General features: G+C 40.0%; 1 protein-coding gene across 4 annotated transcripts in view; it reads left to right on the forward strand.

Annotated features, from left to right (window-relative positions):
• Positions 1–15,937, forward strand: part of SORCS3 (sortilin related VPS10 domain containing receptor 3) — a 583,502-nt gene that overhangs the window by 361,423 nt on the left and 206,142 nt on the right. For 3 of the 4 annotated variants that reach the window (XM_044240466.1, XM_044240467.1, XM_044240468.1), the window contains exons 5-6: positions 2,731–2,769; positions 6,153–6,226. In XM_044240466.1, coding sequence (XP_044096401.1) covers positions 2,731–2,769; positions 6,153–6,226 — 113 coding nt within the window. The remainder of the gene's footprint in view (positions 1–2,730; positions 2,770–6,152; positions 6,227–15,937) is intronic. The other variant, XM_044240465.1, reaches the window with a different exon arrangement.

Genomic DNA, 15,937 nt, shown 5'->3' on the forward strand with positions numbered 1-15,937 from the left:
AGGAATAGAGACCAGACCAGACCAAAACAAAACAAAAAATAGAGAAATGTAGCAAGATCTGTCTTTTTTATTCTTGGTGGTAGGTATAAGGTGTTTGTACAGTTGACCCTTGAGCAGCACAGGGGTTAAGGACACTGACCCCCTGTGCAGTTGAAAATCCATGTACAACTTTTGACTCCTTCCAAATTTAACTACAAAAGCCAATTGTAGACTGGAAACTTACTGATGATATGAACAGTCAATGAACCCATATTTTGTATGTGACATGTATTAGGTACTGTATTCTTTCAATAAAGCCATCTAGAGAAAAGAAAATGTTATTAAGAAAACCATAAGAAAGAGAAAATACATTGACAGCACTGGAGTACATTTATGGAAAAAAAGAATCTGTGTGTTAGTGAATGCACACAGTCCAAACCCATGTTGTTCAATTATATAGTTTCACATGGGCTGCTGTACAAGAGTACCTCAAATTAGGTGACTTAGCACAATTCATTGTTCTACAATTCTGGAGGCTAAAGTTCCAAAATCAAGGTGTTGGTGTCCCTCTGAAATTTAAAGGGGAGCCCTTTTTTGCATCTTTGTTGTTTCTGGTGATTTGTCCTTAGTCTTTGACATGCCTTGGCTTGTGGATACCTCACTTCAATCTTCTGTCTTCACATGGCCTTCTCTCTGTCTCTCACATTCTCTTCCCTCTGTTCCCGTCTGCGTGTCCATATCTATCCTTATGAGGGCATCAGCCATATTGGATTCGGGCCCACCTTGAACCCATTTTAACGTGGTTACATCTGCAAAGACCTTCTATCCAAATAAGGTCACATTCTGAGATGCTATAAGTGAGGATTTCAACATATCTTTTTGGGGGGACACAGTTGAAGCAATAACCTCCTGATACAATCATATCATTCTTTGGACTTAAGCTTTCCATATACAACTTGTTGTTCCTCTTGTGCAATATTACATTGATTAAATTGCCTCTCGTTCTTCAGCTATCAGATGCTTTTCCCTGGCAGGCTGATGTAATTAGGGAACTAATAACTGGATCAATAAGGAAAAGAGCATGTTCGTTCATATTTTCCATCTGTTCCAGTGATTCACTTAGGGCTTTCTCTGTGTGTGTGTGTGTGTGTGTGTGTGTGTGTGTGTGTGTTGCCACTGAATACATGGTTGTTAAGAAATAAGAGACTATGACACACAGGGGAAGAAGGGAAGGTAGAGGATCTGGATTGTTCTCTGGTAGAAATCCAGGTATGTCATCCTTGCAGGAAGGGGGCATCCTGAGGCAGGATGTAGAGAAGAAGTCTCATATATGTAACTTTGTATAAACAAGAACTTTTTTTAAGATTTTATTTATTTATTTGAGAGAGAGAGAGCATGGGGAGAGGGACAATCAGACTCTGTGCTGAGCACAGAGCCTGACGCAGGGCTCCATCCCATGACCCTGGGATCATGACCTGAGCCGAAGTCAAGAGTTGGAGGATTAAAATGAACTGAGCCACCCAGTTGCCAGATCTTGTTTAGAAACAAGAAATGTTTCTAAAGATGTTTATTGTTTGGAAAATCTACTTTATTTTAGTGTTGCATGAAGCATGTTGGGTTGAAGCCATGCAGGACTATTTAAAGAACATGTAAGCTAATATGTTGCTTTTCCTAGGAAGGATTCACCACTATCCTTGATGATCTCTGTGTAATACCACTTTGTGGAAAATCCCATATTGCCTTGTCTGATTCCAGGTCCCTCATGAAAAAATTGCAATTTTAATTTTTTCTCCTTTTAAAAGGTAGTTTTAAAGGTAAATATAATGTATACTTTATGATTAGAAACTATTATTATAAGAATGCAAGTAGAAGAAAACACTGGCTTATATTACTATTAAAATACTATATCCATTGTAAAGAAATCTGAAAATGATGGAAAGCTTTGAAAAGTATGTGTTACCCATAGTCCCACAATTTAGAAATAACCCCTGCTAGTGTTTTGCATATTTTCTTCTGATGTGTTTCAAGTTTTTACAATACTTTAAATAAAATTAGTGTCAATGTTTTGCAACGTATTTTAAAATAAATATCATAAACATTTATATATCATTAACTGATCTTGTGACACTATTGAGTGGTTGTCTAAATTCTTTATTTCTCTTTGAGTGTCAGAGCTTTTCTAATTACTAAAGTAATGCATGTTGCTGGTAATTTCAAAGATCCAGATAACCAAAAGAAAAAAATACTGATGGCCTCCAATTCTACCCTTGCAGAGATAAGTAGTAATAATATTATGACATACATGCATGGCAGTGTAATTTTCTGAATTTCTGTCATCCACTGTTCAGGCATTTTTAACCTTTGTAATTCCAGCACTCATTTCAGTGCTTAAAGCACAGTGGTTTCTTGAAACACTTTTAGTCAGTGAATGAAGAGACGGAGAAATGGATGAACAAGTATGTGAATGGGGAGGCTGCAAAGATCCAGCTTGCAGTAGAATAAAATTCATTTCAGACTCAGCAACTTCCTGTGGATGGAGAGACATGGTAGCTAACCAAAGGCTCTTAATGAATAGGAGTCTGCTCTTTCTGTTCATCTGAATCAGCCTCTAGGCAGAGAATTCAATTTAATTTTTCTCCCATCAGTCAAACAGAAGAGCTGAAAAAGCAAAATCAGAGACAAGGGAGGCAGTAGGTGGAACAGACTTGGATGAGGAGCTCAGCAGCTGATCTCTTGTTCTTTCTCTGTTAGGAAGAACATGAGAGGAGAGGAGCAGTGCTTCTCCCAAGGGTGAGTCCCAGCCGGAACTATGGTGGAGGCATTCTGCCACTACTGGATGCTCCAGTGTGGAAGGATGGATGATTTCTCTGGAGTACTGGGACTCCAGCAGTGTCCTTGTGACCCTCCTGGTTCTTCCCCAGCTTTTGTCTAGAGTTTGCAGCAGAGAAAGATGCAATCATGCTGGGTTTTATTTGAAGGGATTTGGGGCTCTGCTTTTATATTGGTATCTGGGCTGACAGAAAGTCTGGTATCTTTGCGTTATGGAAGGCTCCAACCAAAGTCTCTTCTCTATTTAATTGGCAAACGTGTCTTCAGTCTGAGCATCTGTCTCTCAGACACCTGCCATGGGAAAGAGAGTGACCCATTTCTTAAAACTCTGCATGTAAATCTCAGTTCTTGCAAAAAAAATTATAAGGATCTATTCTTTCCAGTGCAATGATCTGGTCCTTACCAATTCTCTTCTTCCTCTCCAAACCCTCCCCAATATAAATATACATACAGATAAATATAAAATCAGCCACAAATAGTTGGGTGTATGGAAGGAGAGACAGGAAAATGGGCAGGCACCCCCCACTTTCTTTTAGCCAGCGACAGTCATCACATCTCTCCTTCCTTTTAAAAGCCTCCCATAGGTCAAGTGCAAGATCTTAACCATATCGACACTTTTGTTCTTATTGTTTTCTTCACCCTATAAGATCTCTACCTACCTTCTCTCCTGTCCATACCACCTATCTTCAAAGGCCTAGCTCAAGCTGTGTTGCTCTAGGAAGGCTCATTGTTCCATATCTATTCCTGTTGATCTTGTCTCTTTCTCAACTTCTAGAGCTCTAGCCTTTGGCCCATTTTCCCCCTTTGGTGTTGTGTATGTATATCTGACAGTCATCTGTGTTTAAGTTGAGAGATGGGCAATATTAACAGGGGTATATATATTCAACACACACATGTACATATTTCTTTGCTATTTACTGGACAAAAAGATTTAACGATTTTATTTATTCATTTGACACAGAGAGAGAGAGAGATCACAAGTAGGCATTGAGGTAGACAGCGAGAGGGGGGAAGCAGGCTCCCTGCTGAGCAGAGAGCCCAATGTGGGGCTCGATCCCAGGACCTTGAGATCATGACCTGAGCTGAAGGCAGAGGCTTAACCCACTGAACCAACCAGGAGCTCCAAAAGAGATGTTTTTATGTAGTTCATGGTGCCAATGTCTAACATATATTTGAATTAAATTGAAATGAGCTAAAACTTCTTTAAGTTCCCCACAGCTTACTTGAGATTACCAGAAGTTCATTAAAAAATTATTTCTAGGGGCACCTGGGTGGCTCAGTGGGTTAAGCCTCTGCCTTTGGCTCAGGTCATGATCTCAGGATCCCGGGATCAAGCCCCGCATCAGGTTCCCAGCTCAACAGGGAGCCTGCTTCTCCCCCCACCCCTGCCTGCCTCTCTGCTTACTTACACTCTCTCTCTCTCTCTGTCAGATAAATAAATAAAATCTTAAAAACACATTTCTATACGAGTTGCAAGATTGTGGACTCAGAACATTACGGATGGCAGCTGTTCCCTGGGTGTGGTATGCCAGACAGCACATCCCTATAGCGGAGCAGTATTGAGGATATGATAATGGGGAGCTCCTTTACCTGACCCCATTTGTATAAACTTGAGGCCCAACTACTTCTGCTTTTCCCAGTTTCCCCAGCTGTGGACTTGTGGAGAACTTAAACGTAATAAGGATTCTCCTTATAAACTCGGCACCTTGATTCCATGGAAGAAGACGGGAGCCAGGCATCAGAAAACTTACATACTTGTTCTTTTGACCAAAACTTAACTTCCCCAAGACCAAGTTTCATTAACTGTGAAATAGAATTGTGTGCTTACGTGTATATGTATTCTGTAACCACAGATACGCAATGGTGAGTTGGGCATGATTCCTGCCCCTTTTATTACTTACAGCCTAATGGCAGGAGGGGCATACCAACAACCAGTATTGTCTTGGTGTAAACAGCTTCTTAGAAGCAGACAGTAAAAATAGTGATGATACCTGGAGGGAGTGGTGGACTCTACCTGGTAGATGAGAAAATACTTGAGAGCAGGGGTCCGAGTAGTCATAACTGCCTTGCCCTCCTTTCATTGTCCTTGTAAGTCTCAAATGTAGGTGAAAGAGCAGTGTGGTCCACTTATTATTGTTATTATTATTATCATCATTATCATTGTTTCCGTAAGTCAGAGCTATTATGCTTCCAGGCATACAATTAAAAATAAGCTCCTTACTCTTGACTAGCCTTTTATAGGAATGTTGGCCTTTCCCTTATGTGTTAAAAAGGGGTCAGACTCTACATCTGTAAAGTAAGTGAATGTGGAATCTGACTTTATTAGCTATGCTGGGGGTTCTTCTTTATTTTTCTAAAGTCTTGAGGCCCTTCTAGAATTTTTTCTTATTCCATAAGTTCCTATCCATTCTTATGTGCCCATTTTAATTACTGATGTATTCAACAGATATTTTAGTGAGCACTTTTTTTTATGTGCTAAAGGAATATAAACACAGCTAAATAATACAGACAAATCTGAAAGACATGGCCACATATTACTTCATGGTAAGTGCCATGATGAGTGCAGTGAATTGAGAAGGGAGAAAGATGAGTGGCTTGAGGTGGTTGGAAAAGGGTGTGTGGAGGGAACCACCCATGCTTGTGTAATGTTTACTTAGGCATAGATATGGCCTTATCTCTGTCAAGACTTGAGAGTATAAACAAGCGTGGTATCCTCCTGGTCAGTGAAGAGTCATTTCACTTATATTATATATAGGAGAGATAGATTTAAGATTATATATATAAGAGAGAGAGATTTAAGCAGTGAGAGATAAAACTCAAATAATACAATATTTTGTGCATAAGATTGACTCAGATACCAGCTGATGAGTATTTTTACCTGTGTTTTATTTCCCTGAGAACACAGAATCTACCTCTTCTTTATCTTCGTATCTACCAGAGTGCCTTACATGTAGGAGCTATTCGGTAAATAAATTTTAAATAAATTTTGCTGAATTGTTTTTGAAAGGAGCTAAAGATATCATGGAGTTTGAAGAAAAATAAGAATTTTATGAAGGCTTTACCCCTGAAGGAGAGAATGATGGATGGCATCAGGAAGGATTTACACTCAGCTCAAAAAACATCAGTTGATTGGATATACGTGGAGCACCTCCTTGGTTCCAGAAGTCACCAGGATAAGCACAGCACTATCATATTCATAGAGTTTTATCAAGATAAAATGGATGCCAACTTGGTTGTGTTAGGCACTCTGGTGTGCGAGAATGTCCTTATCTAGGGCGATGCCATGTGTATTAATATTGACACGGTCCTTGATGCTTATGCTTCCTCATTTCATTGTTTTGCAGCTCTACAGCTCCATGGACTTTGGAAGACGGTGGCAACTCATGCATGAACGTATCACACCCAACAGGTTTTATTGGTAAGCCCCATCTGCAGACCTGCTACCCTCTTGGATAAAAGAATTATTGGAAAGCATAGCACTTGGGATAATACTGGACACCTTCAGCACTTGAAGACACGTGTGTTCTAGTGCTTTGCTACTTGGTGTGATTCATAGGACCAGAAGCATCAACATCACCTGGGAACTTGTTAAAAATGCAGAGTCTCAGGCAAGACTTCCTAAGCAGGAGTCTGCATGTAACACGGTCCCTAGTGATTCAGTGTGTACGTTCAAATTTGAGAAGCACTGGGCTGGGGTGCTCCAGGAGAAGGTCTCTTGGCTGGTGCTTTTGCTGTTTTGACCTTTGTTGGGGCAAAGTATATATTTTGCGTAGCTATTCTAAAGCAGTATTTCCTAAAATGTACTCTTAAGTGCACTAGTTCCATAAAATACTTCACCTCTCTGAAGCGTTTCTATGGTCAAGCAATTTTAAGTAATGATTATTTAACTCTGCCTTACTCGAGATGCAGGATTCACTTTAGGATAGTTAAGGCTCTGGAGAAACCCAGAGACTGAAGAGGCCTCCCAAACTTCTTTCACTAAAGAATCCTTTTCCCATGTCACACATATAAATGCTTCAGAACAGCTTCTGTGGAGCACATTCTGAAAAGCCTTTTTTAAGAGTGAGTATACGTGTTCCAAATGGAAACTTAGCCCTCCCCCTATCAGAAAGTCTTTTTTTATTAATTGGTGTTCCTTTGTACGTGAGTGCTATTTTTACCTGGGTTGTAGCAAGCTGAACATGGTTTGGTGTAATTTCATATTTTATTCTTTCCTGCTGCAATGTGAAGAACTTCTTACTTGCATCCTGCTTTCATCAGCAGAGGTATGGCCAAAGGAATAGAGATTAGGAAGCATGCACCCAAGTGTTTAATGTGCTTCATTATATGCTGAATTAAAACAAAACCAAAATTAATCTTTGGAAGTAGTCCCTATTTCCTACCTCTTTTTAAGCACCTTAGTTCAGTGCCTTTAAAAAGTCATGAGATGGCCATTTTTGTCTTCTATAAGGTAGGGGTGGGTGGGTGTGTGTGTGTGTAGTGGGGGATGGTGATGAGTACTTTGTGTATGTATATACATATTTTTCACACCAACATCTTTGAAAGCAATGTCTCCACCCAGTCCCCATCTGTATGCACAAAACTATGACCAGAATCCAGAAAAATAATTGCAGAAGCATCCTATAAAAATGCACTGTGTACCAACCTACTGATTGCACATGGTGAGTGGGGGGTAGCGCTGTTGACTCAAAACCTGGCCTCTCCCCACTTATTTTCCCCTTTTCAGACCAACTATTATTTGGTCTGTACTGTTAATTACACTTATTACTGGATCTGTATTTAGAACTATTAAGATTTTTAATAGACTAAGGCAGAAAAAGGAAATTTGTTTCTCTGATACTCCAACTCTGTGACTAGAGCCTTCTGCTCAGCCAAGAGAGACCAGTTTCTTGGTGGCTATCACTCACAGGTCCCTCAAAAAGGGGGAAAAAAAAAAAAAAAGCCCTCTGCTATTTCTGGAACAAAGTCTTGAGGTAGCGAGGCTGTTGGCTGACTAGGAAGTCAAGTTGATGGAAAAGGAAAGTACGATAGACTGGATAAGCCTTGTCATCGTTTCTGAGGGAAATTAAAGTAAGTGGATGAGGGGCAGCATTTTCCCATGTTTTGCAAAGAGCAAGAAGAGAAGTTTCCAGCTGTGGTCTGCCCTCCCCCTTCCTTTGTGTAGCAGAAAGAATAAATCCCCAGGTCCTGATAATTGTGTTTCATCTCTCCTGCACTCTGTGATTCTTTCATATATGCCCCCATGGGGAAATATAAAAGTTAGTGTCCTTGCTGGCTAGCCAAGTGGTAGTTGGCAATTCCATCTTCATAATTATCACTTCTTCGTTTCTGATGTATAATTGCCATGATTATTCTTCTAGGCATCATAGGAGTTGCAGTGGAAGAGCTCACTTTACACTGACATTTTTTTTTTTTCCCCTAATGACAAAATCCATGTCTGTGTAAAGCTCTAATCCATTTGTGTTGAAGAGACATGGCCTGTTTGGGTTAGGAGTAGAAACATTTACTCGGAACCTCCTTGAGAAAAGACAAAGTGTACACCTGTCTGGTGTAGAGCCTTGCTCTGGCTGACACGAGGACTCTTGAAGTTGTGGTTCCCTCATCTGTAAAATGGGAACAAGATTCTTCTTGACAATTTCTTAAGATTCTATAAAGGACCAGATATGATCAGTTGGGCACTTGGCAATTTCATCTCTTCAATTTCATATCAGATTTATCAGTTGCACATATAAGTCTTTAAGAATTATGCTTATTAGCATTTCTAAAGACCATGAAACCTAAGTGATTTGTCATTGTTCTGGGACACAAAATTGTATCCCATGTGAAATCAGATTTGTATAACTGTAGACATCTGATTACAATTGATTGGATCTGATTTATTAGGAAAGACCCACTTCTTAGCCTAACCTCTACTGCCTCCTACTCTTTATTGAGTCATAATTCTTGTGAACTGGTATAGCCAAAAAAAATCGACAACAAAAAGCCCTAAAACTATTTCTCTTGGAGAGAGGATGTGTTGGGGACAGCGTGGACACACGGGAGGGAATGCAGTCATGCTAAAAACAAGACATTGAGGTGAGGATAGTTGATAATATTTTAATCTTGTATGCAGACAAAGAGAGTGAATGTGCAATTCACAAGTAATATCACCCATATATTGTTATCTATAATTTGGAGATTTGCAATTGTCTAGGGATAGATCCTTCGTGAATGTAAACTTTCTTCCTCATGCTGCCTTCAGTTGATGGAAAATAGCCCCTGGAGGGGATTTGTGAGAAAAACGCTGTGATCCAGAAGTGGTTTTTGCCAAGGGTGCAGGGGAAAGAACTGACCACACAGGCTCATATTTGCTGTAATGGCTGTGAACGTGTGTTGGGAATAGAAAGGGGCTGCTATTATTTACCATTTCCTCCTTAGAGCCCCACAGTGCCTTTGAGTTAGGCAGGACATGGGGCATAATCTTCATTAGCAGCAATAATAAAAGCTTCATCTGGAGGTAAAATTTTCTATGTGAATTCCAGATGCTCTAACCCCACCAAGAGGGGTCACCTAGGAATCTTACATTATGGACTGATTCAGCTATCCTGTGCATGCCCCAATAGTACTAACTGACGTGAAAACTCCTTCTTTATATGTGACTCTTTCACTCATTGATACCTGGTTAACAAGCAGATCACCAGGCCTGTCCCATGTTACCATTTATCACCCCAGCTGCTTTAGCAATAATAATTTGCAAGCAGAGCACAAAAGTGGAATGTGTTTCTTAACATAATCCCTTTATTGTATGCTTGGGCAAAGCTATCATGAGGAGAAAGTATGTGTTTTCTTTTCTTTCATTTTTTTTTTTTTTTTTTTAGTATCCTACTGAGCTGCAAATGAATAGTATTTCCACTCCTCCACTGGGAGGTATTTAAGAGGCAGGAGCATTCTGCAGTGGGAAGATTGTTTTCTTTGCACATCCAATGTGAATACTTGTTGTGGTTCACAGTTTTGCCTTCAGGGCCCCTCTTCCTCCCTAGGTGTTCAGCTTCTTCTGGTGTAACTTGGCTGGCCTCTACATGCATCTGGTCTGATGGCATTTGCTTGTATAGCATTGTGAAAGAGAGAAGTAATATCTACAATATCTCTTCCTTATTAACTTCCCCCTCATTATGCTGTCTCCTGAAAGATCAGGGTCTTTTTTGTTCTTATTTCTTGCCATCACTGCAGGGGAGTGTGTTGATAAAGTAATACACCCTAAGGTATCAGGGACTTTAAACTCTTAATTTTTTTCTGGGATGTTTGGGTTGCAACAAATGACTGGTCTTGAGAGTAAGAAACCCTGTAAGAAGTCAATAGATGTAGTACTGGTTTATTTTATTTTATTTTATTATGATTTTTATTTAAATTCGACTAGCCAACATATTAGTTTTTGATGTCATGTTCACTGATTCATTAGTTGTGTAACACCCAGTGCTTATCACATCCTGTGCCCTCCTTAATACCCATCACCCACTTACCCAATCCCCCACCCACCTTCCCTTCTGCAACCCTCAGTTTGCTTCCCAGAGTCAAAAGTCTCTCATGGTTTTTCTCCCTCTCTGATTTCTTCCCATTCTGTTTTCCTTTCCTTTCCCTATGATCCTCTGCACTATTTCTTATATTCCACATTTGAGTGAAACCATATGGTAATTGTCTTTCTCTGATTGACTTATTTTACTCAGCTTAATATGCTTCAGTTGCATCCACAGCAATTTTAAGTGGTAATATTTACAATAAATGGCTGTGTAATATTCCACTGTATATATGAACCACATCTTCTTTATCCATTCATCCGTTGAAGGACATCTCAGTTCATTCCACAGTTTGACTCTTGTGGACATTGTTGCTATGAACATTGGGGTGCAGGTACCCCTACTTTCAGTACATCTGTATCTTTGGGGAGAATACCCGGGAGTGTAATTGCTGCATCATAGGTAGCTCTATTTTGAACTTCTTGAGGAACCTCCATGCTGTTTTCCAGAGTGGCTGCACCAGCTTGCATTTCTACCAGCAGTGTAAGAGAGTTCCCCTTTCTCCATGCACAGTACTGGTTTTAGATCAGCCCACTTTAGAGGGGCAGGGAGAGGGCCCCTTGAGGACTGCTCATTTGAGCTACTATGATGCCTACTTGCAGGTTGATCAGTGGCTGGCGTATAGGGACAGTCAGGGTGGGCTCTATGTCTCCTGTACTTTGATTAAGGTCAGTGTTCTCACTAGATTTCTAGCGGTGGTTTGTGCCAGCAGCTTTTCTCTTTTGGTTTTCAGAAAGGCAATGGGAGAGGGTAGGAAAAATGGAAAAATACACAGGAGTTCCTGAGAAAATGCCTTTTAAAGGAGAAAGGGATGGAATGGAAAAAGATAACAGATTAAAAGTCTTCTCATTACAATCTTGCCTTTTCAAGCTTCTATTCTTCTTGTTTTCCCCAGTTTCTTTTTGTCTGCATATGCTCATTCATTTGTAGCCTATGCACATTACATGTGAATTTCTACGATCTACTGTTTCTCCTCTTAATGTTCTATTATAGCAATTTTTATGTTATTATAAAATCTTTATAACCATCATTTTTAATTGTCGATGCAATACTTTATTATATAAAGATACATATTTTATTACTGTGTTTTCTTTTTATTGGGCATTAGAAATTTTCACATTTTTGATTACCATAAGTAACAGTTTCATTATTATTTTGTGCATATCTATTTAATATCTAGAGTTGTTTTCTTGCACCAGTGTCTAGGTGGCCCAAGTAAGAACTTCGTGTTTTTCCCAATCTCAGCAGAGTGTCACATTTACGTGATTATGAACCAAATTCAATACGGAAGGCATTTCAGAGCAATGCTGCTTTTTTACTGAACATTTTCTTAGATGCAAAGAAGCATTATAACATAGAGCGCACAGTGAGTCTTTCTAAAACTCCTTTACCGCTATTTGTCTCCAAAAGTTCTGATCATCTGGGTTACTTTCTCATCTCAGTCACAGAGGCTTGTTGTCAGAGCACCAGAGCTCCCCTCCTCTCTCCACCTACACCTTCCTCCCCAAGTATCATAGGCTTTTCTTATGTATGGTGACCTACCCTCTGTCCTTTACGGCTCCACCCATCACTCTCACCCCACTCCTCCATCAAATCAATGTAGTAGTTTTTAGACACACATCCCTTAGAATGTGGAAGAAGGGGAACTGGTTATTGTTAATATTTTTGGTTTGATCACCGCCAGAAGGGAAATAATTATATCAAAATACCTAAATTTTGAATATTTTTAAAACCTGTCATTAAAAATATTACACGTTGGGGCACCTTGGTAACTCAGTCAGTTAAGCATCTGACTCTTGATTTCATCTCAAGTCATGATCTCAGGGTCATGAGATCGAGCCCTGCATTGGATTCTGAGCTAGTTGTGGTACCTGCTCAAGATTCTCTCTCAGCCACTCCCTCTGCTCCACCCCCTGCTCATGCTCACTCTCTCTCTATCTCTCTCTCAAAAAAAAAAAAAAAAAAAAAAAAAGATCAAAGTTGTGTGCTAACATACATTCCCACCTATAACATATGCAAAAATAAGTATTTATAGTTAATATTTCCTCTTTGTGGCAAGCAGCCTCCAAAATGGCCCCCAACGGTCTCTGTCATCTGGGGACCATGCTATTGTGTAGTCTCCTCCATTTGAGCTTGGCTGAATTTTGTGACTTGATTCTAGTGAACAGAATGTGGCAGAGGTGATGAGGTATCCCTTGAGAGATTTGGATACAAAAAGACAGTGGTTTTCATCTTAGGTGTGCTCTCTTGCTTGCTTGGCCAAAGCAAGCTGCCATGTTGTAAGCTTCACTGCGGAGAGGCCCATGTGGCAAGTATCTGGGAGCGGTCTCCAGCCAGGGAGACCAGGGAGGAACAGAGAGCCTCAGTCCAACCACTCAGTTCCAACAAGGAACAACTGACCCTTGCCAACAATTGCACGAGTGTGCTTGGAAGCAGTTCCTTCTCCACTCATCCTTCAGCTGAGACTACAGCTCTGGCCAGCACATTGATTGAAACCGAGTGAGGGACCTTGAGGCAGAGGTACCCACTCGAGTGACGTCCTGATTCCTGACCCACAGAAACAGGAAGATAATAAATATTTGCTGCGTTTAGCCACTGTGTTTTATGGTAATCTGTTACACAACAAGTGTGCATGTGCTCTTTTGGAGAAGTGTTAATTTCACTTAAGGCAAAAACTTCCATGTGTCTGAGTCCTAGACCTACCCATCTCAGTGTAGTAGCAGCTGTGGGTGTAGAAGACATTGGGCAGAGAAGAAGGAGGTAAAAATGGGGAGTGATTACCTTGAGATAACATGATTGGTATGAACTCCCTTGCACCTTTACCTCTATTTTAAACTTGGTAGATCTCCCCTGGCCTGGAGCTGTATCCTGTTTTCCTTCAAAATAAGCTCCTTTTATTCATCCAGGAACTCATTCAGACCCTAAACTATGATTCCTGAAGAACCACTTGGCGAGTCCTCTTTAGGCTATTAATACATTATCCACGACAGAGCCAGAGTTAAGGAACAGGCAGAATGACCTGAGATTGCTTCCTGGAAAATCAAGGTCTTTTCAAACAAAGTTAACATTATGGGCTGAATTTTTGAAGCTGCCTCTAAATGTGCATCTACAATTTTGCAAACACAGTCATTTGCAATCTCAAGTAATGGGATTTAGGCATCGACCTGATATAAGAGATCAGATTTAGAGGCCCTTTGCAAACCAGGGTATGCCACAAATAATATTTAATTCAGCTCTCCCTTACATTTTTAAAATGGTGCGGCAATTTAAAAATGCATTACATTCAAAATAATACATGCAAGGTCAGGAGGGTAGATGTGAAAACTCAGCTTGCAAGCAGAAATCAGTTTCTACTTTGCTGGTGGGGGCTGTCCATGCTGTGTGTCTGGTTGCATCTTGGCCTTGGAAGAGCTATGTTAATGCTGAGAGCAAGTGCAATGCTCAGAAGCTACCCATGTCAGTCAGTCGAGGCACTGAGGAAGGCAGAATGCTCACCAGTTTGAATGAAATCAGGATGTGTTAGACTCTTGTGATAATTATTCTTAGCACATATGTGTTCTATGAGCAACAGGAGATAAGGGGACATATGGAGCTATATCCTTAATGACTTCTCTGTTATGAGGAGAAGACCTCATTATTTGATCAGGCCTTGGGATATCTGAAAATACTTGTATGTGTTAAGCAGAATTAAAAAATAGCCACATTATTCACCTAATCCAGTGTAAGAAAAGTTACAGGACACGGCAGAAGTACCATTCCTCTTTCTTTCCTTAGCCTTGGCTGGTGTCTCTGAAATGAGAGGTAAGTTATTTCCAAATGCTTATTCCACCCAGATGGTTACGCGGAGGACATGAGAATATCCATTCAGCTCAGAGACCGTGGAATCTCACTGACAGATAAACTTGCAGAGGAGAGCATGTTTGATTGTCCTCACAGTGGGTGAGATTTGAGTCGGTTATTGTCCTGTGAAGGCCGGGACAGGAGAGCCCCCGCGTAGAGTAGAGCACCCTGATCACTGTAGTCTTCCCGAAGCCCAGATTGCTCGTGCAGGACCTATTCCTTACATGAAGAGGGGAAAGTGTATATATGGAAAGTAATGAACCAGTCTGCAGCCTCAGAATAGGGGGTATGAGGATTGGTGGCTCAGAAAGAGGCTTAGGGAGAAAAGGAAGAGAAGAATGGTAAGCCAAATAGCCCAAGGAGAAAACACCAAATGGAAGGCTTGGAGGCTGTTGAAATACAGGTTGGATGTAGGGTTGTGAACAGGAGGAGTCACCCTTTTTCTCACTGAGGAAATGGAGGAATTTTCTGTTTCAGTTTGGGCTAGGGGAATGTATTAGTTTGCTGGGGCTGTCATAAAGAAATACCAGAGACTGGGCAGTGTAAATAACAGAAATTTATTTTCTTACGTTCCTGGAGGCAGGAAGTCTGAGGACAGGGTTCCAGATGCTCAGTTTCTGAAGAGAGCTCTCTTCCTGGCTTGCAGATGGCCACCTTCTTGCTGCGGATGGAGAGGGAGAACAAGCACTGGTCTCTTCTTCTAAGGACACTAATCCTTCGGGGTTAGAGCTTCAGTATCTGAGTTCGGGGGATGGGAGGGCCACAGTACAGATCAGTCCATAGCAAGGTATCAAGCTGGGAAGAGCTTGGAAAGGAATGAGAACTTTCAAGAGAACCCCTTACCAGAAGGAGTTCTGGAGCAAAAAGGGCTAGACATGTGAGGCAAGATGGAGAGGCAATGCCAAACCTACACAAATAGTTTTAAGAAGAAACACATTTTACTTTTTTGTTTCTGATTGTAGATACAATGAAAGCTTATTGAGGTATTTAAGGCAAGGTCGGAAAATAAAAAAGAAAATAATTACCTGTAATTTCACTGTCCAGAGAATACCACTTAAAAAAATCAAGTACTTCTTCATAGATTTTTCCCCCTCTTATAATATAATTTTGAACATAAATACTTAAGTTTTCATCATAAGTGAAATCATGTTGTTTATAAGATTTTGTGTCCTTTAAAAAGTACTTCAGCATTTTGCTGTACTATCCTCTACACTTTCCAAACATAACTTAAAACTCATATTATTTGCATTGTATTCTAACTGGTGATATATAATAAATATTCATTCATCATTTAACATTGATCTTGCTTCTAAACTTTTACTATTAAAAAGGCATTGGAATGTTGTTTTGAAAACTTTAAGTAATTATTTGTCCAAAGTCCAATTATTAGAATTTTTAATAATAGAGTACCAAAACAATATATATATAATATTGTCATGCCAAATTATTCCCCAGAAAGTTTATGCCAGTTTCCACTCCAACTAGTAAAATAACACTTCACTACACCTCATAAAAATTTAATTTAAAAAAGTAATCTAATTCAATATGCAAAAATGGATTTTCCTTGTTTTAATTTGCATTTCTTATCAGACCGGTGAGTTTAGACATGTTTTCAAGTATTTATTAGCCATTGTATTTCTTTTATGTGGCCATCTGTTTTTTCTTCTTCTTTATTATGAGTTCTTTATATGGTCTCTCATTTTGTTTCAATATTGTACCCAGTTTGTTCTTTGGGT

This window comes from Neovison vison, chromosome 2 (assembly GCF_020171115.1).
Source record: "Neovison vison isolate M4711 chromosome 2, ASM_NN_V1, whole genome shotgun sequence".
In the NCBI taxonomy this organism is placed as follows: Eukaryota; Metazoa; Chordata; class Mammalia; order Carnivora; family Mustelidae; genus Neogale; species Neogale vison.